Source organism: Triturus cristatus, chromosome 1_2 (genome assembly GCF_964204655.1).
Source record: "Triturus cristatus chromosome 1_2, aTriCri1.1, whole genome shotgun sequence".
NCBI lineage: Eukaryota > Metazoa > Chordata > Amphibia > Caudata > Salamandridae > Triturus > Triturus cristatus.
The window spans coordinates 1,009,962,706-1,009,988,005 of NC_140580.1; the positions used below are offsets into that span (position 1 = coordinate 1,009,962,706).

At 46.4% G+C, this 25,300-nt stretch overlaps 1 protein-coding gene across 4 annotated transcripts in view; it reads left to right on the plus strand.

The window, feature by feature from the left end:
- LOC146868589 (uncharacterized) overlaps window positions 1-25,300 on the plus strand; it is a 1,503,661-nt gene that overhangs the window by 1,051,094 nt on the left and 427,267 nt on the right. For all 4 annotated transcript variants that reach the window (XM_085611695.1, XM_085611716.1, XM_085611705.1 and 1 more), the window contains 4 exons: window positions 6,115-6,168; window positions 12,160-12,267; window positions 20,326-20,379; window positions 20,523-20,576. In XM_085611695.1, the coding sequence (XP_085467821.1) occupies window positions 6,115-6,168; window positions 12,160-12,267; window positions 20,326-20,379; window positions 20,523-20,576 (270 nt within the window). The remainder of the gene's footprint in view (window positions 1-6,114; window positions 6,169-12,159; window positions 12,268-20,325; window positions 20,380-20,522; window positions 20,577-25,300) is intronic.

Below are 25,300 nucleotides of genomic sequence, written 5' to 3' on the forward strand. Positions count from 1 at the left end.
TCGTGAGTGATAATCCTGCATGCACACACTCTATATTTCCACGATGTATGCAAGTAATTACTGCACAAGTACTGATAGATTTTATATTATGATGAATACGTCTAACTGCAGATTCCTCCCTTTTAAATAATCCCCAGGTGCCCGATTGGATCTGGAAACTTTTTACAACAATGTTCTCATGTGCCAGTAGGTTGCATCATGCTGCTATGCGTTGACTTCATCCTGCCCTGTAAGTGACGAAGTGGAGCCAATATAGATGCCAAACCTGTCAGAACCACAGATGCCAGTTCCTTTCTTTCTGTGCCTTCAGAGGCAAATCCGGTGCTCAGCTAATCCCTCTCTTTGTCGTTCTGATGAACTGTTTTGCCTACATTATGTCTTCAAAACTTTAAATCACCCTCATGAACCAGAATTCGATCGGGGAACCCGAATTAAAGCTGCATTTATGTCACTGAACAACAGATAAAACCGCACAAGTCCTGCTCCCGCTCAAAGTCGAGATTGTGGAGCCACTTCAACTCCTGCATCCAAAGTCGTTACCACAACAGGTCCTCATCACATTTGAAGTCCTCGGATAAGGCACATCAGAATCAAAGAGGAAACACAAGAAAGCTAAATGGCACTTTTCTCCATCCTGCCACTATATATTACCAGAGAAGTTGCGAGGGTGTCGGCTTGCCACTTGGTCTCTCTCCCATTTCACTGCGGAGTTGATTCCACTATTAACCCTGAAGCACCCCGAATTTCCCAGATCATCAGTGACATCGCAACAGATCAAAACTAATAGGGAAGCCATGTTTTGCACTGGCATTTTTGGCACTCAAATGGTTCCTTCTGGCATGCCTTCGGGCAACAGAGATCTACATGGGTCCCTAGTCAGGCTACTGTCGTATCTGTCCCCTGCACCTCCTGTGACCCTCAAACATGCTTGCGTTAAGGTGTCGAAACCTGCACCAGTCCCTTCATCATCAACGCATATACCGATGCTGCTGGAGAAAGACACTCACCAATTTCGGCATCTGATGCAAGCCAAATTCATCTCGACATCAACCGATCTCCCCATCCAATCTGATTTGGGCAGAATACTACTCCTGCTGTGAAACTGACATCAGGTGCTCCACCAGTTGTTTGCTACAGACTGATCAGATTCTACCATCATCTGAAGATGACAATGCTGATGTTTTTCCCCACAATATGTTGGTGACAGTTTCTATATGGACTTGCATGAGGCCAGTCTGCTTGATATACCCCTGACACTGGGTTGATTTCTCCCCTGGAACGCTTCCTTTCTTGTATTCAGTTGAGGTGCAGTGGAGATCTTGGACCTACAACGTCTCTCTCTTGGGGTCGGAACCAACGTCCTTACAGGGGTCCTGCAACCTGGGCAGGCTTCCTATGAGCCCTTGCTGCCCTTCAATGAAGCCCTGACTGATAGTGAGCGGCACATGGGCAACAGCTTGTTCATGCCCTTTTGAACAGGCAGATTGGCAGTTTCCACAGGCCAATTCCAGGCAACCCAAATTTCCTGACTTAGCATCCCAATCCTGAGTGTCTGATGGCTCAAGCCTCCACCAGCAAGGGGAACAACAACTCTTTCCCTACGGTCACTATGGGCAGAAAATGTAAAAGCCTTGAGGCATTCAGAAAATGGATGTTTTCATCAGCCAGCTCAGCCTTGAGGTCAGTGAATGTCAATTGCTTGCTCGGCAGCTATACGCATGCCATTTGGGTCATGGTTAGTGTCATCTTGCAAGCATCCGTGAATACCTTTAGGCTTCTGGTGCAAACCATTCAGGATAGCCAGGATGCTGCTAAATGTCATTTAGTCTGGCATGGACACCCCCAATATCTAAGTCAAAGCAGTTGATACCAGTGCGGTCCTCCATTGCCATGCTTGAATGTGCGCTGCTGTCTTTTTGGGGGGATGTTTAGGTCTTCATTATTTATATGCCATTCAATTGGTTTGCAATTGTTTGGTGAGAAATTGGATTCGGCACTAAAACTCTGTAAACGAAGCTGAGCCACTGCGCGTTCCTTTGCTCTTTCGGCTCCTACAAGGCACTTTCCTCAACATACTCACCCCTTTCAGGGATTCTACAGAGGGCTGGCATACAGACAGCACCAGGCCCTCCCGTCACAACAACAAGCCTACCAGTCTTTTTATGGTAGGAGATTGAGAGCAAGCAGACAAAGTGCTGGTCAGCAGGGACACCGGTCCTCTAGGTCCCCCTGCCCTGTTGCAACTGCCTCCAAGCTGCTTTACCTTGCCCTTAGCAGCTCAAACCACCTTGTAGGAAGCCGGATCCAACACTCCAGGGGTAGCAGCAGATTACGTAAGACAGATGGATCCTCCAAATTGACTAGCAGGGCTACTCCTTGCCATGCCTTTTCGACCCGCTGCATCTTTCACCTACATTAGAGCAGCTTTTAGAGGACCGCCTAGCTATTTTACAGTAAGTGGAGACTTTATTGTCGAAAGGGGCCCTAGAGATGGTGTTGGCCTCGTAAAGAGGGACTGCATGTTATACTCTCTATTTCCTTGTTCCAAAGAAGGATGAAGGCCTTTGTCATAGTTAGATCTTCGTCCTCTGAATGCCTTCCGAGAAAGGACAAATTCAGCATGCTCACATTGGTCGAGGTCTCACTGCCTTTGATCTGGTGACAAGATGGTAGCCCTGAACCTGCATGATGCATATTTTTATATACCCATCCTGCAGTCCCACAGATATTACGCTAAGGATGCCTGGCCTCCACCTTGGGGGTGCCCAGGAGTGGATGCCTCACAGGGAAAGCCAGGATGGGTTCCACAGCGGTATTCGTACAAGCGCCTTGAGACCCTTGCGGGTGAGTAGTGCGCTATACAAGTATCAATTTTAGTATAGGGTGGGCAAGGAGCATTTCCAATTTGTTGTGCTCACATTTGGCTTCACCATTGCTCCTTGGGTGATTATGAAAGTGATGGCGATGGTTGTGGCACATCTTCAGAGGTCGGGATAGCAGTTTTTCTTGCCTTGATGACTGTTGAATGAAGGTAGGATCTCAACAGTTTGTCATAGACCAGCTCCAGCAAACCACCTGACATCGTTGTGGTTCACTGAAGCTGAAGTCACACCCGACTATTTTGCAGAGATTCCACTTCTTTGGAGCCATTATGGATGGTGCAGTTTCAGGCCTTCCTTCTGTCACAACGATTCCAGGACATTCGGACTATGACCCTGGTGTTTCAAACTCACTCCGGAGTCTCAGTGAAAGTGGTACTGAGGCTTCTTGACCTCCTGCATCCTGCTCGTCAACTATTCCAGGTGACAAATGCTGTCTCTGCCTTGGGATCAGAAGCCTCAGTGTAACCAACACCAAGGGTACGTGTTGGATTCCATATAGGATTTGTAAGAGATTACAAGAGATATCCTCTGCCTCAGTTCCAGCTACTAATCCTTCTCCACCCAGAGCCGACGGTGGTGATGTATGCGTCACTGCTGGTTTAGGGAGGTTGTCTGGGAGAGGTGAAGCTCATAGGACTCCAAATAAATCTTTTAGACTTAAGTGCCACTCACCTGGTGTTGAAGGCCTTTCTGCTGTCCATCAAGGAGAGGCTGTTGCAGGTTCTCAAAGAAAACACTGGCACAGTGTGGTACTGCAATAGGCAGGGCGGGGTGTGATCCTGGTTCAAGTGTCTCTTTGCTCTGGAATTGGTTAAACCCTTCAAGGCATATCCCTTTCCATGAACCACCTGGCAGGATCTTTGAATGCCAGGGGTGATATTCTCGGCCCACAATGCGGGACAGATCATGAATGATGACTGTATCTCAAGGTGACGCACGCTATCTTCCAACAATGCAGAGAACCCAATTAAAAATGTACTGCCACTGTTGAGAACGTGCAATGTCACGCTGAAGTTCCCAAAAAGGCTTTTTCAAGGAGATGCATTCTGGCTAGAACGGCACACAGTACTTCAGTATGTCTTTCCGCGGTTACCTGTTTGGCCTCGAGTTCTGAAGAAGATCAGGAATGACTAGGCTGGGGCTTAGGTAATTCTAGCAACTCCAGACTGGTCCATAAGAGTGTGGTACCCAGAACTTTTGTGGACAAGCGTCTGTCCTCATATCAGACTACCACTTCGGGAGGACCTTCTGTCGCAGAAGCAGGGCTGAGTTCTGCATTTGGACCTACGCAATCTACCCCTTTATGCGTGGAGATTGAGCATGGTGGTTGACTACTTCTTCATCCTGAGATTATAAATGTTACCCTTTTGTATCTAGCTTACCAAGGAGATGCAGTGGGCACCATAAAAAGTTATCTATTAGCACTTTCATCCTTTTTGTATTTTCTGGACCAGCAGTCCTTGCTTAATTCACCTGTTGTGATGAGGTTTTTAAAAGGTTTGACACATATATTTCCTTCAAACCCTTTGTGATGTCTCAGTGGGATCTCAATTTGATCCTGACTTTCCTCATGTGCTCACGGGTGAATCTTTGTCAATGACATGATTTCCACTTTTAACAGTGTCTTTTAACCTTCTTCCAAATAGCTGATTAATAAAATAAACAAGTGACAACAAGTTGTCTGCACCACAAAAAGGATGGGAAGCGCATCAATGGGCTATGCAGTTATCATATCTTAAATTATTTAAATAAGTCCCTTTGTTTTTCCTTGCCTGTACTGTGTGAGATGGTCTGAGTAAAGGTTAACATTAAAGGTTAAGAGGGTAAACGGTTAAGCTGCCAGCATTGCTCCTTCCTACTGAAACAGAACACAGACACAAGCAGAATTTACGCGGTTATCAACCTGGGGTTACATTTATTAGTGGGGTATGACACCTCACACACCCCCATGAAGCTATGCCTCTGCTTGTGCTTATCCTTTGAGCCAATGCACAGCTGCTCAGTTCATCTCATAACTCTGAAAACTGCCTTACTGGTCTCCTTTTCTTCAACCCGCCACATGAGTGAGCTTCAAACACACTTGGTAACCTCTCCACACCACTTTTTTCTCCAGACAAACATGTGCTGAGGACCAGGGCCAATAAGCAGCCTCCTGAACGATTGAGGGCTCATTCCAGCAAGGCCAATGCTGCTACCACTGTGTTGATGCAACAAGTGCATCTCTGGATAATTGTCGGCCTTCGATATGGGTGTCAGTGAACACGTTGACAAAGGACTACTTCCTTGAAAGCCAAGTCCACCGGAAGAGCCTTTCACCCATTCGGTCCATCAGTACTTTCTGGTCTGAGCCCATTGCACAGACCCTTCACCATGGTGGGACGAAGTCAACACAGAGCAACACAACGCCACCTACTGGTGTGCAGTAGCACAATTGTGAAAAGCGTCTGGATCAAATTTGGCACCTGGGGATTATTTTACAGGGGAGAAATCTATGGTTAGATAGATACTCCACCAGAAAGTGTTTGACTTGCACACACAGGGTGTTCTTTAGGTAAAACACAAAGAACATCGTAGCTCAAGTGTACAAAGGACCACCTAAAAAAAGCTCCTATTCACCATGCACTAATGTACTTCTAGAATAGATGTACATAGGAACTCCCCACTAAGTTGCATGGAAGAGCACCTGGCATACATTAACACTGCAGATATACACATGAGCTCCTAATGCAAAAATACAAAGGAACTCTTAGCACAGATGAACACAGGAGCTCTTGATGCATGTGTACAGAAGAACATCTCGCTCAGATTAGGGTGTGCATTTCACGAACCCTCACAAGAATTTTTAATAGATGCATATTAATGCTCCTCACATCTCATTGATGCACACGGAACTACAAGTACAGACATCATCTCTCCTAAGCATCTCTCCTATGCACCTAAGCATTCCTAGTGCAGACTCAATCCTGGACTACTGGTACAAATGCAGATGCACACAGGGAACTCAAAGTATTGAGAAACCAGACGTTTTTGCACAGAAGCACACATCACATCCAGGCTTAGATGCGTACAATGATGAATGCAAGAGCTCGTAATCAAGTAGTATAATCAAAGTTCTTGAACAGACAAAGATCATGCCAGGAATTTTAAAGTCCGTTTTCGGAACTGGGACAAACAACACTTACAAATTGATTGTGCAAAAGCGTCTGACCTTAATTCTTTTAATACATTACAGGGTGTATCTGGTCCACGTGGAGGCAAGGGGGAGCCTGGCCAACCAGGCCCTGCAGTAAGTACTGTAAAGCAAGAATAACATTCATTTTTGTTTTATAGAAAAGTAGTACATTTAATTGTATTATGCCTCAGATTAATTTATATAAACCAAATGTGTGCAATTTGATATTTGAATGTCTCATTAGTGTCCTTGTCCTGCAGTAAGTACTGTAAAGCAAGAATAGCATACATATTTGTTATATAAAAAAGTAGTACATTTTATTGTATTGTGCCTTAGTTGAATTTATATAATACAAATATGTCAAATTTGATATTTGAATGTGTCTCATTACTGTTCATGCTTATTTTCCTAGGTGGGAAGGATGACAGTACTTTTTTCATTGTGGCTATTTTCAGCCTGTTCGACTTTAAAATATTTCACTGTTTATGTATTCACTTTTAACCAGTACGAGCCATGCTTAAATTCTTAATCTTACGTAAGTGTGCAAAACCCTGTAAATTACGCGCACGGATAACGGGTACGAGGTTAGTTTTCATTCAGAAAAGTAGCCAATAGGCAAATTAAAAGGTGCACTCCATATATGAATTTACTCTTCTGTTCCTGAGATGGCATACATCTCATCATAGCATCAGTCTATGGGTTACAGAATATGTCCAATTTAATCAATTGTGTGTTAATTCATTCCCCAATGAAGAAATGGCAAAACCCAAGGCACACACCAATCATTAGGAGATACCAAAAGAGGTTGTACAATAAACATTAATTATGCAGTGTTCAAAGGCTATGGAGGTTGCTTCAGTAGATGCATAGGTAAAATATCTCTTGCGTCGGTGCTAAAAATGTGAATCCTGTGGCATCTTCAGGCAATTTCATTCATGTTTCTGTTAAACATCCCTGCTGGCCATTCAGTCAAACTGATATCAGAATGATCTATGTTTCTTCTTCACCTGTTTCTGTAAGTAAGAGTGCGTTCTCTGATGTGTGTACTCTTGGCCATGCAGTTAAGCCATTTCCAGTTGTCAATAAACGATAACGATGAGTGATTAACATAATCTTTGCAAGTTAGGGGCATGGCTACGCTACTGATCTCACCAGCCCTGTATGACGAAGATTGATGCAGAAGGAACTGGCTTATCCCGGAATGTAGACACCTAGGGACACATAGTCATAAAGAAGCCCTACGCATGCGAGACCATTTTTTGTTTGTGCAACGGCAACATTTTGGGGTAAATGATGGTCCATTAGAAGGAGGGCCCTATCGACTTTATCGACTTGAAGGAAGTAAATGAATTGAAACCCAAATGATCTGAACAGATGGGTGTTTATTTCGCACTAGCACTTTGGATTGTAAATGTTTGGATTGCTCGCCATTTCAATTTTGATGTTAGGACGCATCTTTTAATTATTGAAATATGCTTATATCTGCACTATGTACATATTGTATCTTTGTGATAAGCTTTTTACCCTAATTTGTATCTCTTTTTAAACTATCAAGAGCATGTATAGGAAGTACTTTAATCCACAGTCCCTTTTATTCTGATTATTGCCATGCAAGACCTATGTGCTTTTTTTCTTTTATGGTTCTTTAAAACCGAAATAAAGTCTTTTGATTGATGCATCATTTTAATCTGGATCCAGTGGATCTGTGTATGGGTCATGCAACTAGATTGATGTATTTAATATTCATGATGTAGGCAGATGGATGAAATCCATTGTAGCCCCAGTTAGCTGATCAGTTCTTAGCATCCTATGTTTAAATACTTAACTTGCAATAGACAAATTGCACGTTAAAGATCAAATGATGACGCAATAAGAACTAGTTGCAGAACTTGATTTATATCAATACAGCCGGTTCTGCTACAATTGCAGTAGGAAGTGGTTAAATTTGCACTGTTGCAAAAAAGTATTTGGAGTGTGGAAATGCATCTATAAGAAGCTGGCTCTTTATGTAATATACCAATAATTGTTTATATCGTGTAAAGAGTCCAGAGATTCCCACAGAATGTTAAACACACAGTGACCAATAAATGACACACGACTCAAAGGAGATCCACACCAATTTTGTAAAAATAAGCTTCTTTCAAGATTTATTTTAAGACCAAGATGTACGTTAAAAGGTAAGTACGGTTTTCAATAAAAATTCTTTTCACTTTAAAAAATGGACACTGTCATTTTTCAGTTCAGCAATGTCAACCTATGGGAGGAAAACAAGAATGCAGTTTGAAGGTAAGTACACGACATAAAAATCCAGTCTTTGAGGTCTGTGGTCTACACCAGGCAAGGTTCAAATTAGTACCAAGACTGGACCACCAGCAGCCCAGGGGCAGCTGGGTGCAGAGGTCAAATTCGGTGTCAGGTGGCACATGTTAACCAGTGGAGCCTGGGGGTGATTGAAGTTGTGCTGCTCATAGGTAAGTAAAGCGGTGTCAGGGTCAGTCTCCGGGGGTTAAGGTATTCACAGGGGGGGGGGGCCACAAGTCAGCACCAAACATATACCCTCAGCAGCACAGGGGTGGCTGGGTGCAGAGTACCAACCCAGCGTTGTGCACCCAATGCAACTTAATGGGGGGGGGGAATCAGTTTTGGGAAAAGGCTGCAGGCTCGGAGGTTGAACGAAAAAATTCCACAGCTGCCAGGTAATTTCTGTTGCTAGGGGACATAGAGTCACCATTGGTTAAGCATCCTGAGGCCCAGGGGTTTCGGGAGCAGGTGTGTCCTTTTACATCGGGAACAGCTTACTGGGCAGGTCGCGGTCATGCGGAGTCTTCAAATTGAGGCTGCAGGCGTTGATGTAAAGTCTGGCAGGGGTCAGCCTACGGTGTACTCTGGCTCAGAACCTCTGGGGAACCTTTGCAAGACCGGTGGACCACTTGGACTCGGGCCGTGGGCGTCGAGTGCAGAGGTGGTCTCAAGGCGGTTTCGCGGTTCCTCAGGGTAGAGCTCTTCATTTTTAAAGTTGGTTTCTTCTTGGACAGGCCCACTGTCCACGGTAGTTCTTGATCTTTATCGAAGGTAGGCAGTCCACACAGGGTGTTGGAGGTCGCTGTGCCTGCAGGATGAGTCGACTTTTGTAGCAGGAGCAAAAGGCAGCAGACAGGCCAGGAGGGCTGGTGTAGAACCGGTCACTGGTCCTTCCTCTTTCTTGCTGTTGCAGCTCTTCGAGTCTGGGTGTTGTAGGTAATCAGGAATCTCCCTTTCAGGGTCTGGGAGTGCCACCTAAATCGTAGATTTAGGGGTGTTACAGGGGAGTGACATGTAGGGACCAATGGGTCCATTACCTGGGATGCCACACTCCTGTGGGAGGTGGCATATTCCTCGCCCTAATAGGATAAGTCTCACCATTTTCAAGGTGGTGGGCACATAAAAATGTGCTTCACTTCACCTCCAGCACCTGAGGAGTGGAGTTGGCAAAGGGAGGTGCACCTCCCACCAGTTCTCCTGCCAAAAGTGGGGGTTTAAACCTGGGGCTGCCATCTGCTGCTAGCAAGGCATTTGGAGCTTCCCTCTCGCACACTGTGCCTGCCTGGGGAGGAGGAGTGATACCTCCAGCCATAATGGCGAGGGAGAGGCCAGGTTTGCCCATGCTGCAAGGTGCCTGCAGCAAGAACACCAGGAGAGCAAGGGTGGTACAGGACAACAGCCCAAAGCAGCAAGTCTCCGAGGGACTGGAGGAAGTGCGCAGCATGCGCGCCCAGTGTCAAAAGGACGCCACCGCAAGTGGAAGATGAGGAAAGAGGGCAAGGAGAGAAGTTGCACCGAAGATGTACCCCAGACACGGACGGTACGGGCTGGAGCCCGAGAATGAGCGCCCTGCAAGGCAGTCAGGTGGTTACACAGCATGACTCATCCTGTGAAGCCGGCCCGAGTGGAGGCTGCAAAGAAGGAGCCAAATTGGAGTGGAGATGACCTGCAAGAGGTTGGCAGAGAAGCAGCAACCTAGAAGAGGTTGGAGAATCGGTGACCTGTGAAGAGGTCTGACAAGAAGATCAAGGAGATTGACAAGAGGACAGAGAAGAGGTCCGTGAAGAAGACCGAGGAGAGGTCTGACAAGATTGACCTGAAGTCAGAAGTAATGAACGAAAGAAGGTCACAACGACAGGTCTGGTCACCGAGCGAAGAGAATGTATAGTCCTAGGGGTAGAACAGGGAGACCCGTGTGAAGTGCACGTCACACGGACAGGCCTGGTCAGAGAAGTGCAAGACCGGAGGGGACTGGACCGTGTCGCGAAGCAAAAGAACAAGAAGGAGGAAATTGTGTGGCATGACACCACCGTGAAGAAATGCTAAGAAGAAATCTCAAGAAGAAGAAAGAGATGCGTGCCTGATCTGACAACTTGCACACCAGAAGGCAAAGGTGACGAGTGCAAGTACATCTGTCATGGAGCACGTTACCTGGAGAACATCGGTGGCACTTGGAGAAACTACCTATCCAGGAGTCTTCAGAACACCTGGTGATTGCAGAGGCGAGCAGGCTGGACCATTGGTGACATCCACCTTTGGGGTCGCACGTAAGACTGGACGGTGAGGCTGCTCGGACGTCCAGGAGAAGAGGATCTGACCACTCCACACCAGGCCGTGGCAACCCAGGGGCAAAGGCCTCAGGGAGGACGGTGAGAGCGGGTCCCACCACAAGAGATGGGTCTACAGCCGCCCTTCCGCAGGTCTCAGGAAGATGAAGCTCTTGTGCTAAGTGGCCGGAGTAAACAACTACCCTTCAGGTGGAGCTAAGGACTTGAAGGTGGGACTCGTAGCGCCTCCTCCACACACCTAGTGAGTGGCGTTGAAGGAGCTACACGGAGAAGTACACCCAGTCCAGTGGAAGCTTGGGTAAGAGGGCCTCCGGGACATTCTGTGAGAGGGGACACCTGCGTGAGGGGCATCCTGGTGAGAGGGATGTTTTGCAACAACTCCACTATTCTGTAGAGAAGCATTACAGAACTTGTGTGGATGCCACAACAACCAGGACTGATGAGCGATTCACCATCACTCCACCTGCACCGTCACAGAGAACTGGACATAGAGAGACATCGGTGTCAACTTCTACACCTGGAGTCTAAGAAGTACCGGACCCGCAGGACAACACTGAACTGTGCCAAGCAGAACTGGTGATCCTAGCTGCAGTGGTACCATCGTCTTGTTTCTTCACGCAACTGGGCAGACTCAGTGGAAGTTCCTATTTATTGTTTTATTCTCTCCCACAGGTTGGACTTTGTTTGTTCCATTTTTGAATAAAGTTTTGGAGGGATGTAGTGACCTGCTGGTCACTGTTCTAGTTGTTCTCCTCGAGGGCTGGCTTACACCCCACACCACACCCATCCAGCACAGGCGTCACAGGACATGTGGCCCTGGCAATAGTTGGGGCTGGGCGCACGTTCCCTGGGCCAGTTCTACACTCTAAGCGTCTGTGTCCTGATTATTCATGCAGGAGGGCCTAGGGCCCTACAACATTACACTAGGGGACAGTCTTCAGTCCAAATGCCCTAGCTACCATTTATGAAGAACTTACAGGGGGTCTAAAGTTGTGCCAATTGTGGTATGGGTTTGGAAACAGAACACTGGTACTGGGAACCTGATTAGCAGGGACCCAGTACTCCACAAAGTTGCATCGAAAGCCAGGCAAAAAGTAGGGGGGGTACTACAACAGAAACCCCATTTCCTACAGCATCCTTGTTATATGTACGTAGCAGCTGAAATTTGTAACTCTCGCAGCAGGTCTTGACCGTGAACATATTTAGGCATCTGATCTCTTTAAAAGTTGGCAGTAGCATTAGAAGTTACTGGCATCCATTGTCAACGTATTCTTGGTGTACTGCTACTTATGCCGTCTTATGAATATTAATGATCCAAGACAATAAGTTCTGTGTGTAACCCCCAGTTTTCCTACTCCATCCTTATACAACTAGAACATTGATTTGCACCACAGTGCACTATGGTACTACAAATGCACCTCAGTATATCGGGACACAGGCACTGGTTAGACCTGTTTGTATGTGAACTCTAACTACCCTTGCTTCCACTCACTGTCGTTTATTTATGTGAATGCAGGGTGCTCCTGGCCCCACGGGTACCGTTGGGCCCCCAGGACCCGAAGGCTTTGCTGGTTCTGAAGGACTCAAAGGGGACATTGGCATGAAAGGGAAACCTGGTGCTCAGGTAATATGACTTAACTTTCCACAAAACCTGTGAGTTCAAGTCTCATAACTGTAGCACTTAAGCAATAACAACAATGTATGCACTGTGATAATCAAAGATGGAGAACAGTGGTAACTGGCAGTGTGCACAGTTAAACAGTCATACTCAGTGTGAAGAGACATATTTCATTGTTTTTATTCAGTATGTGGTGGTGCATGGTGTGAGAAGTTGGCCTGGTATATGCTGCTCACTAATTCTAGTGATCACCTTGTACCATGCCAAACAACCCTTATGGTGGTGGTTGAAGTCAACCTTGATAGACCAGCTATCCTAGTGGTAGCGTGGACAGTGCAGTCTGCAGGTTTAACTCTTGAGGGCATGTGAAGCCAGCTGTTTTACCATCTGTAACCTCCTTGAATACCAAATGAAAGGACACCACACAGATATATATTCAAAATATATATGTATTTATTTACTAAAAGTATCCCCTATACTCTTTATGAGCACAGAAGCTCATTCGTTTAAAACAAGGCAGTGTTTAAATATACAAAAGTTGCACAATAATGGATGGGCCAGATGGCCAGCTAAACCATATACTAAAATAGTGGTATAAGAACCACAAATAGAAAGGAAAGAAGGCCTAGGGCCTTGGGAATCGCTGGGACGACAAGGAGCTAACTGTAGTTAGTGACCAGGAGGCCCACAGGATGCGTGTGCAGTGTTAAAAGTTACACGCGTGCACCTATTGATTTCAATGGGTGCGTAAAAGTCACAAAGTTAAAGGAAAAGGAGTCTTCCGGATGGACCAGAACCTAACAACTTGAAACCTAGACACTAGAGATGTTTCTCTACCCAGGAGCACCAGAGTGCCAGCGTTACCTCACCCACAGGAAGCGGGTGCATAGGGGTCAAAGTGCGTCGGGTTTCGTCGTGCAGGTCTATGGAGCCTGAGGATGAAGATGCTGCAGGCGGCCAGGCAGGAAGAGTTCCGGTGGATCCAAGGATGGATCTGAAGAGTAGACGACCTGCAAGCAGAGGGGACAATGTTCAAAGTCACTAGCCAGTGACCGGCGTGGCACCAGGAAGGAACCAGGCAATGTCGGGTGCCAACAGGTGAAGAAAGGAAGCTTGTCTCCGCAGCCACGTGAAAGTGAAGAGGTCGACGACGTCCAGGAGTCACTCACGAGCTGTCCCACAAAGGCTCTAGCTGATGGCGGTGTCGGCTTCTTGATCGGAGCAAACAGGCCTTGGCTAATGCAAGCCAAGCAGGAATCCAGGAAAGCTTGGTGCTCTGGCCAGCAAGGTCAGAGGGGCTGCTCCTTTTCACAGAAGCAAGGGCCAGTCTGGAGCAAACAGAACAGCAGTGTTAGTCTTAGTTTCCGTCGCCAAGATGGCCACTAGCCAACAGGCCAGTAACCGGGATGACACGTCGAGTGGCAAAAAGCAAAAGGGCCCCACGCAGATCTCGTGGATGCTGGGGGGGTGGTATTTGGTGCAAATGCTGCTCGGTGATGGGGCTTCTCAGGGCCCAAAGCACAGCATTGAGGATGCCTCAGGTGCTGCGCAGTCAGCTTGTCGTGGACGTTCCAAGATGGCCGGTCCCACGTCTCTCGGTGCCTCCACGGGTCTCTTCTTTGCAGGGACTGTGGATCTGGCTCAGAGATGTCTGGGAGTCTGGGTATTGTCGGGCTCTGGGCTCGGTCTCCGGCGGGAGGCGGCGGCAAAGCAGTCGTTGAGTTGCTGGATGGTGCCTGTATTCACAGGGTGGTCACTCCTTGGCCACAAGGGAGATTCTCTTCAGTCTTCTGTGCAGCAGAACGTCGAAGTCCAGTAGTTCTTCTTATTAAAGTCGAGTTTCAAGATGATCTGAAGTCTTGGGACACAGCTCCTACTCTTATTCCAAATCTAGGGGCCGGATTACCTGGTAGGTCCCTCCTCTGGGTGGGTCCAGAAAGGGGGGCGGTTACACCCCCTCTCCTTTGTCCAGTTTCGTGCCAGGACGGGGGCTGGAGAGCCCCAGCTGCGGTTTGAACTGGCATAGGCACAGGGACATCTTGTGTGACCCAGGCATGTCTCAATCTATTCAGCCCTCCCTAACCCACTACACAAAATCCTGTCTGGGGTGGTGCAAGCACCTCCCCTGACAGGAAACCCTTTGTCCACACCTTCCAAGCTGGAAGGACTCCCAGCAGCAGGAGGGCAGACTTGTGTCTGTGGTGGCAGCATCCATTTTGTGATGCTGAGGCTAACTTTACCCGGGTTTCAGGTTAGGTACATGTCATGTCCCTCTAGAAGGGTGGAATGCTACCCCCGACGCCAGAATTGGCGAGGGGGTAGTATTCCAAATCGGATGACACCTTACTCGACATGTTTTGATAAAGCCAAACCAGAGTTAGCATTTGACCGCGAGGTACATAATGCACTTAAGAGTATATGGTATGGCAATATCATGAAACAGCTAAAGGACGTTGTTCCGAAAGCTGCAGACAGGCTCAGCTCATGCCAGAGCACCATCTCACATGAAACCAAGCACTCTGCCTCCAGGATTGTTAAGGCCTGCCATAGGAGTGGCTGATAGGTTACCATGTGTCCATATATGTTAGATATAGATATACTATATCTAAGTAAGAGGTGATTACACCAACTTACCCCAGCTGAGTGATCAGCCAGTTGTGTCAAATAGTGAGGCCAGGCCAGGGGTGGCATAATACATGCTGCAGCCCCTGGTAGGCCTTGGATACACCTATGCCCTGGGTACCTGGGGTACACTGTTACAGGGTCCAATAAGGTGAACCAGTTCCAATTGGTAATGCACCTAGCGTGCATTGGCATTTATTTAGGGAGAGAGCAGCAGGGCTGTGGGTCTGATTAGCAGGCCCACAGCCACACTAAGTCATAAAACCAGTGAAGCAAAAGCCAAAATTTGGGGTGACCATAGCATAGCAGACCCTACTCTCCTACACATGGCAAAGAGTTTAAATGTATTGTGAAAGTAACATATTATGATAATTAAACAACACAATAGCCACACTGTTGTAATAGTCACACTTGGGGTGTAATGACATAGCAGTGTGTGTATTTATGGCATGATTATAATGCTGTATGTGCAGTGTTGGCAGGGTGTACATTTATATTTTGATATTCACATTAGTGTGCATTGTGTCACCTGACAGAGTTTTCATTTATTCCATGATAATAGCACACTCTGGAGCAACACATGAGAGGGTTTACTTTATCCACTCTTAATTACTACAGATAGTATCAGTGGACATAACGGGGAATAAATTATACTATGATAACCAACAACTCTGCGAGAAATGCAGGAGCTGTGTTTACATTGTGGTAACCACACAATCTCTGTAGTGGCACCTGGCAAGGTAATTATAGGTCATAACCACCCAGTACCACCAGAAGCAGGAAACAGCTGTGCATCCTTGCATGGTAGTATGTGTACTGTTATCTGCATTGATGGCAATACCAAATTAGAGAATGTCTATATAACCTTGGTAGAAGCACTGCTCTGCTCTTGCATGCGGCAGGTTTATGTTTTGCAGTGGCAGGCTTCCATACATTAATTTTCTTTGCATTATTTTGTAACTTTGTAGTTTCATCCTAAAATAATCAAAAATAACCTCCTGATATTATCCGTTTGAGTGTCTGTAATTAGGCCTGGGGCAATGGGAAAGTCACCTAGAAACCTTTTCAATTCACTGCCATGCTTGCACTCTACTATCTGTAACTATGTATATACAAATTTAAAGAAAGAGGTCTTGCTTTGCAAGTTGTGCAACTTGTTGTTAGTAAAAACATTTAAACCTAGGATGCTCAATTTAATAGTGTAATATAATGTTGATGTGTTTGAGTTGCATTACTCAACAAGAGGAGCATTTCAGTTGTAGTAACACAGTGCCATTGCCCTTCTGAGTGTGAGTTATTATTATTATTAACATCTGTAAAGCGCTACAGCTACCTCCGACGGAGGTGTCCCGGCGCTAGCATCCATCCAGTGAGGGGGGGGGCGAGAGGCAAAGCCTATAGTGTTAGACGGTACATGTGAGGCCAAACAGCCATGTTTTAAGGGCCTTCCTAAAAGGTAATTCCGCCCTTATCTGACGCAGGGAATTGGGCATCATGTTCCACAGCGAAGCCGTTCTTACAGAGAAGGCGCGACCACCTAACCTCGCTTTTCTAAAGCGTGGGATGGCCAGGAGGTTCTGATTGCTGGATCTAAGAGTTCTAGCGTTCTGGTATTTTTGAAGCCTACGTCTCAGAGTGGGCCGACCTCTCTAAGAGCTTTGTGGGCTAGGACCAGAACCTTGAACATCATTCTTTTCCTCACCGGCAGCCAATGAAGGCTTTGCAGATGGGGGGAGATGTGATATCGTAGGGGTACATTTCTGATCAGTCTAGCTGCAGCATTCTGGATCCGTTGAAGTCTCCTCATCAAATAGTCAGGGAGACCAATGAAGAGGCTGTTGGCATAATCAAGCTGAGAAGTGATGGGAGCATGTACCACTGTCTTCCTGCATTCCATAGGAAGGAAGTGAAGACATCTTCGCAGTGCCTTTAGTTTCCAGAAGCACTGCGAGGAGATGTGCGATATTTGGGCCTTGCCTGTTAGTTGGGTGTCAAATCTAAAACCCAAGTTCCTGGCTGAGTTGACCGGAATTGGCGGAGGATTTCATTCTGCTGGCCACCAAAGCTCAGAATGAGGGGGGGAGAGGCTGATTAAAAAAAGTATCTCGGTCTTATCAGTGTTAAGTTTCAGGCAGTTATCCGTCATCCAGGATGAAATATTCAGAAGACACTGCCTGAACTTAGTAAATGCAGTCTTACTCTGCTCTTTGAAAGAGAAAATAAGTTGGGTGTCGTCAGCATACGAAACTACACGTACACCCGAGCCTTCCACGATAGATGCCAGAGGGGCCAAGTACACATTGAACAATGATGGGCTCAAAGCGGATCCCTGAGGGACTCCTTGTAGCAGTACCCTAGAACTTGAAACATAGGGATGGAGGAAGATTTGTTGAGATCTATCATCTAGAAACGACTGGAACCAGCGTAACACGGTCCCTGTAACTCCTAGTAGGTGCAACCTATTCAGAAGGATCTTATGACAGACCGTGTCAAAAGCCGCCGAAAGATCAAGCAGCACAAGCATGGCGCAGTTTCCTGTATCCATCGTTTCGCGTATTGACTCTGCCACCTCCAGCAGAGCTGTCTCGGTACTGTAACCTGCTCTAAAACCCGAGAGCTGCCTCTGGACCTCTTTTTCTAAAATTTTAGCTGGCGCTGGGAGCAGAGAGATCTGTCTGAAATTTCTCAGCTCTGTAGGATCAGCATCCTCTTTTTTATGGATAGGGCGGACGAAAGCTTTCTTCCAATCAGTTGGAAAGATTCCCGTGTCCAGGGAGGTATTCCACACATTGTTTAAAGCGTTATTAACTACAGGGGCTAGGAGTTTAAGAACTCCGGCCGGGCACGGATCAGAAGGACATCCAGACTTCACTTTCAATAAGTCCCTCAAAGAAGCTTCCTTCTCAAACCGGCGGAAGTCTGACCATTTACCAGAGGAGCCGTCTGAAGGCACATCCTGCTTATCAATTTTGGGGAAAGCAGAGTAAATGGCCGTAATCTTATCGTGGAAGAATGAAGCTAATTCTTCACACAGTGGGAGAGACGTCGGGACAGTACTTTTTAGAGACTGAGGTTTCAAGAAACTCTCCATTACCTTAAAGATCTCTCTTGGAGAGTTTTCTGCCTCTGCAATTTGTTTAGACAAAAAGTCTCTCATGGTCCTCCGTTTGAGGGTGTGAAATTTCCTCAGAGCCGCCTTGTAAATCACTTTCGCTGAGGTTTCGTAGTCTTTCCTCCAAATATGCTCCAACTTTTTACAGTGGCTTTTTTCCATCCGGAGTTCGGTATTAAACCATGGAGCAGAAGGCCTACTCCTAGGCACTTTGCAAGGTCTAGTCGGGGCTATCTTATCAAGGGCTGAGGTCAGCCATGCATTAAAAAGGGAGGCATCTCGTGTGGGGTTTCCAGAGGGGAAAGGGATAGTGTTAGCAAGTTCACTGCTCATTGAATCAGGAGTTACTTTCCTCCAGTTTCTCCTATTTTCTACAGTCGGCCCGTTGTGCTTAGCAGGGCGCTCCAGTCCCAGCTTGAACGTGACCAACATGTGGTCCGACCAAGTTACCGGTATGGGCTTTTCCACTGTATTAGCCCTGTTATTGGTAAAGACAAGGTCTAAAGTGTGTCCGGCTACATGAGTAGGAGATTGTACCCTTTGTATCAGGTTTAGACTTTTTAGAGCATCACCTACTAAGGAGGCAGAGGGGCAGTTAGCCAGGTCCATATGTACATTAAAATCTCCGAACACAGTAAAATTTGAATAGCGTAAAGAGAGGTTGGCGATACAATCAAATAGTAGAGGCCAATAAGATGCCGCCGTGCTTGGAGGTCTATAAATCAATAGTCCTGCCAACGCATGATTTTTGGCAGATTTAATTTGGAAGGACATGGCCTCTATGGGGCCTAGCTCTCCAATTTTCTTGTAGGAAATTTCCCACTTCTCTTTAAAAATTATTGCCAAGCCTCCCCCAAGTCTATTGCCAGCTCTGTTGGCTGTAACCATTCTATAACCCATGGGAATGGCTAGACAGATGTCCGGGTTTGAACCTTCCCGCAGCCAAGTTTCCGTCAGAAATAGCAGATCCCAGCTAGATGTTTTTAAAAGCAGCCAGATTTCATCGGCATGCTTGGGGAGGGATCTGCAGTTGACCAGAGCTGCCTTAATTGGTTGTTCATGGTTAGCAATGGCTGGGATGTCGATACTTGGCAGCTTATTCAGTCGTATTTGTTAGGGCCGACCCCTGCAGATTCAACTCGCAGGATTCACACTGCAGCTTAAAGGGTCTTCCACCCACTATCGACAGCCTATCTAGCGAAAAGCAAGTAGGCCTTTCGCAATGCGCGCTGGACATATCGAGCAGTTGGTCTCTCGACCAGATTTTTCTCCCCTGGGTAGGGTGGCGGACAGCTTGTCTGGCGCTGAGCGCGACGGGCGCAGACGGGCTTGCCTTTGGCGCGCCCTCGGCGCGCCCGCTGCGCGCGCCCCAGCCTGCAGCTAAATGCCCCTATGTGCTTGGTGATAGGCCCGTACGTCACACACCCCCTCAGCAGTCCACAGTGTCAGAGCGCATGCGCGAAGCGCAGGCACTGTATCCCGACTACTGCGCAGTCTCCAGGGATTAGCAAGAGGACGACAGAATTAACACTACACAAACACAGGTAACAGGCAAACAGATGAAAACTCAGGGTTAAAACAGATATGTGCAAATTAGCAAAAGTCTCAGTAAAACGTCACGTCTCTCCCGGCTCAGGCCTCAGGAGGATGCAGAGGAGCGCGCTCGCGCCAGCCTGCAGCTAAATACCCCTATGTGCTTGGTGATAGGCCCGTACGTCACACACCCCCTCAGCAGTCCACAGTGTCAGATCGCATGCGCGAAGCGCAGGCACTGTATCCCGACTACTGCGCAGTCTCCAGGGATTAGCAAGAGGACGACAGAATTAACACTACGCAAACACAGGTAACAGGCAAACAGATAAAAACTCAGGGTTAAAACAGATATGTGCAAATTAGCAAAAGTCTCAGTAAAACGTCACGTCTCTCCCGGCTCAGGCCTCAGGAGGATGCAGAGGAGCGCGCTTGCGCCAGCCTGCAGCTAAATGCCCCTATGTGCTTGGTGATAGGCCCGTACGTCACACACCCCCTCAACAGTCCACAGTGTCAGAGCGCATGCGCGAAGCGCAGGCACTGTATCCCGACTACTGCGCAGTCTCCAGGGATTAGCAAGAGGACGACAGAATTAACACTACGCAAACACAGGTAACAGGAAAACAGATAAAAACTCAGGGTTAAAACAGATATGTGCAAATTAGCTAAAGTCTCAGTAAAACGTCACGTCTCTCCCGGCTCAGGCCTCAGGAGGATGCACAGAGAATGCTGAATGTATGTCACAGATGTTTGACTGTTTTACATTTCTTACAGTGCAAACCCTATTGTTTTTTTGACAGGGAGTTCCCGGAGCCCCCGGTCAGGTCGGACCAGCAGGTGCAACTGGCTTTGAGGTAAAAGGACTGTCACTACATGGGAAAGTGCTGGAGTTTGTTCAATTTTGTGTCAATATCAGGGGGGGTTGTATCTTATAGAGATGTGTGTGTTCCCCGGTAGGCACTTCACTAACAAAATATCTACTTTCTTCTCCCTTCAGGGTCCTTCCGGTGAGAAAGGGCTGCCAGGGGAGGCCGGTGACTCAGGGCCAATGGTGAGGGAACAGTGTCAAATGGAATGGGCTATCTTCTTTGACATTGTGTAATTTGTGTAGTGCATGTGTTGTGCAGCTTCTTGATATTTCTCTGCTACTGCTGGTTGTACATAGTGCTGTCTCAATGAGAGTAACTTTGGGCTGATCCACATCTGTTCAGATATTATGTCTGGATTAGTTCCCAGAGAACTATGCATAAAATGAATTCATCATACTTTAGCATTCTTACTCCTCTGTACTAAGAGATTTTAAAACACTCTTTCTTTGCCTCGTACGTTTAGCAGTGCTTCATCAGTACTGGCATAGGGCTCCCCTCGCCTCCTCACTTCTTTAACCTTTGTACATAAATTGTGGGATGTGTGATTCTGGATGTCATGTATTTGAGCACTGGTCCTAGTTAACTCTCATCCATTAACATAGCATAATATTGTCACATTTTCTATCTTCCATTCTAGACAAAGTATATGCATTTTATGATTTAGCCCTGAAAGAGATAGATGTACTCACATTCGGAGCACAATCACAATGTCATTAATGAAATTGTGTGTTTATCGTTTACTGTATCTGCCTCAATTCATATCTTTTTGTTGCATGTCTCCAGAATGTTTTGGCTCTGGCCTTCATCTGCCTTTGTTCATTGCTGCGTGTCTTTTAAATCCAGTTACCTAAGAAAAGTAGGTGATTGGACTGTTTTCTAACAGTAGTCAACAAACTACAAGAGGACACTGGGGCAGTGGGATAGTTACATCAGTCCCCTATATAGAAACACAAAAACCACAAGCAGGTAATTTCAGCTTTTAACAAAAAAAGGCTCCTCTATATAGAGGACTGAACTTCTGTTTTTTTCTAGCAGACTCTCACCCACATATTTCTATGTGGCATCATCGAGTCCTCACCCAGTACGTTTTTTTGTTCCAGGTGGGCTCAACCCCTCTTGTGGGGGGAGCAATTTGTTTGGTGGCTGACAGGTTTTAGAAAAGCAGACTGGAAAATTTTAAAATGCAGATGGTTGCTGGATTAATTTTTAATTATGAAAGACAACTTTGGCATTGTTAAAACCAGAAATGGGACGTATAGGAGAGTGTTAATAACCTCCCTGGTCAACATGTTTCAGCTGTTTTTTTGCTAAAAGTTCTACTAGTTTTCGTCAGGACCATCCAAGTCCCACTCTGGTTAGTAAGTATTGATGGTTTTCCATTTCAAATCAATGTGAGGAAGTGTTGCACAGTCATTCCATGCATGCACTCACACATATATTAATACATTCGTATTTGGCACCACCAAGCTATCTTTTGGTACCTGTAAAAAACACAGGAGATTTATTTGAGGTCATTATGCCTAGATTACGCAAGTGATGCCTTCACCAATTACGATCGAATCAAAAATTCAAAGTCATGCTCTGTGAGGTTGACTATGAAAAGCTTTTTTACATATATGCCACATATAGTGTGAGGAACAAATCGGTCCTCACCCATTCTACACCTCGTGAACTCATGGACATCCCAAAACATGCACATCCACATTAGTGCGAGCATTGATATTGCCATAGTAATCAATTTGGAGACAGGGAGACCCGTAATTGTGCAGACTCATCATGGGAAATTTAAACACTTATTTTTAGGAAACCTACTGGCTCCATAGGTAGTCACTGACAGGATACCCCCGTTGTCAAACACTGATAATTAGCGCTGAGTCAATAGTCACTACTGCTACCCAGAGTTTTGGCTAAAAGCAATATCACCGTGAAGGAGAGGATCACTTACTTGTCCATAGGAGCAGGTTGGCTCAGAACCTAATTTAGTTCCAATAGCTCCTGCATTTTAGGGTACTTTTTTGTTCGAGGCATGTGAGCTGTAGATCACATGCTTTGCATAAGTCTGCCATCTAGTGTTGGGTCCGGATGTTTGCACTTTGTTTTTCTTCGAAGAAGTCTTTTCCAGTCACGAGATAGGTGACTCCTCCTTTCGAAGATAGTGCGCATGGACATCGGCTCCATTGTTGTATTGTTTTTTTCCGTCATCAGGTGTGGACGTGAATTGCTGCGCTCCGGTCAGACACCGTTTCTCGGATTTCCCTTGGTGCGCAATCCACTACACTCTACGGTATTGTTTCTCGATCATGTTTCCCATTCTCTGCGTATCGTTCAAATTCAAGGTCTTCAACCAGGACTGCGACGCATGCTGATCTTTTCAATCCAAGAAGACCCTCCATAACCGTTGGGCTCGACGTCACGAAATGCATCAACAGACTGGCTCCGCACCGGATATCTTCGGGGAAGATTCAGACCGTGAAGAATCCCACGCGCAAGAAGCAGACAAAGAGGAGGAACACATCTCCGTGTCCGAAGCCGACTCCGACACAGAAGAGCAAGTAACACCGGGTCAGCGTACAGCGAGTACTGAAACTCCCCTGCCCCAATATTTACCGAAGAAAAAGGCTCTGGTCCCTCCTCTGCCTTCGGTACAAGGTCGGCACCGAGAAAAGGTTTTGAACGCCCCACTCTCCGGCCCGGCACCGAAACATACATCAAAACCTTCCGTATCGGGATCGAGTCAGCCCCGTTAGGACACCGATCTAAAACCTTCGGCATCGAAATTCAAGCATGTAATAGTGACCATCCCTTCCCCACCAAAAACGAAATCTTCGGATCCGAAACCTTCGGAGCCAAAACCTTCGACACCGAAAATTCCGGTGCCGAAAACCAAACCACCTCCTCTTACAGCCACAGAGCCTCGTTTCGACGATCCGCCTTCAAATACGGACCGGAAACAAAAGGAGCTGGCTATCAATCCAGACACTGGACATATTCATCACCAAAAGGCTTCCAACAGCGGCTGACCAGAGCATCAGCACCTCAATCCCTAAATACTAAAAATAATAAGTGTCCTTTGCATCCATTTGAGCCTGCCGCAGTTAAGCTCAACTGGTGTCCAGCGGGACAGAATCTGTTGACGGAAAGAAAGTGCACCAGGAATGAAGTCAGAGTCCTCAAATAAGTCCAGCAGTTTCTTTATTTGTAGAAAATGTATAAAAATTGGACATCAGCCAATGCGTTTCATTCCTGGGGGGAACTTCATCAGGGCTGAAAACATATACATAAAACAAAACCTAAATACCAACAGGACATTTAAGATTAATAACAAACACAACTTATTGACAATATAAAAATATACATGAAATGACGCACATGGACCATATATAATATCATACAATCACTATACACAGATAATCACTTCAACAACATACATATAACATATTAATACACCTATGTTATTTAAAAAACAAATGAGTGCTAATTCTGAATTCCAACAATTTGCAGAAATGTCATCCCAGCCCTGTTACTAACGTCATTGTTATTTATATATTACAATAGTATTTCGAAAGGAGAAGACACCGAAGAAAGTCTAATGTCCAGATATCACAGCTGATAACAGTCAATGTACATATCAAATTAATACTCCAAAACAAGAATATATAGAGAAGAGCAAAAAGAAAAAGGAGCAACCACTGAGAGAGAGAAGGAAAACCTTTAAGCTACTTATATACAGAAGATAAAGCAAGAGCAAAGCGAAGATAACCCTACCCTTAATATATCTTCCCATATCAAAAACAAATCTCACCTTAAATGTAATACGAAGAATATTGCCTGTTCACAAAGTTTTGTTTTTGATATGGGAAGATATTGCTTTATCTTCTGTATATAAGTAGCTTAAAGGTTTTCCTTCTCTCTCTGTGGTTGCTCCTTCTTCTTTTTCTATATACAGAAGCTATATTATATTCTTCTGTATATAATGCAAAAAGAACAATTGCTCACCATGCCATTCCAGTTTGGACCCAGCCATATGCAAATCAGTCTTGACCCTGCGCTCAATGGGAACTGTCCTACCCGAACTGCCAGGCCAGGTCCTCCAGGTGCTCTGGAAACAAGCATCCTAGGACCGGTTTCGGGCTTTCAGCCCTCATCAGCCAGGATAGCTTGACTCTAGTGGCATGAAGAGCACGGGACCCACGTCTGGGCATACCCGTCCCACTCGGGGTGACAAATGCAAAAAGAACAATTAATGGACTGAATGCAGAACGATGTCATACATTCACCCCATTACAGAGATCTGATAGAGGCATCTAGCTGCAAATTCCTTAACTTAGAATACCCCCAGGTATCAGGCTGGATCCGGAAAACTTTCCACAGCAGCACCTCTGCGCGCCAGGGGGCTGCACCGTGCGGCTCTGCCCTGATGTCCATGGACGTTACGTCAGCGGAGCCATATATGCCCCTCCCGGCACGCTGGCGTCAGTTTTTCTTCTTTCACGCGTCCCAACGCGGATCTTGGAAAACCAGCGGTTCCTTGGCCTGTTTTTGGGCCTTCTCAAAGTCTTCGGCGTCACGGAACAGTGTGCGATGCCTTTGGGCTTTAAGGCGTGTGAGACCTGCAAGCTACAAATGTCTGTCACGGATCCGCACGTGAAATGTATGTGGTGCCTGGGGGTGCACCACGACTCTGAAGAGTGCGACGCCTGTCAACAGATGAAACTTAAGTCCCTTAGGGAGCGTCGTATGAAGCTGCTGGCCGCCCGGATGTCCGGTCCTGCACTTTCACGCCACCAATCTCCCTCTCGGAATCTGGCCTGCTCACGGAGTCGTTCCCACGGATGTCGTTCAGAGACAGGTAAGCACAAGCGGAAGTCGCGGAATTCATCCTCCCATAAGTGTGACGCTGGGGCCC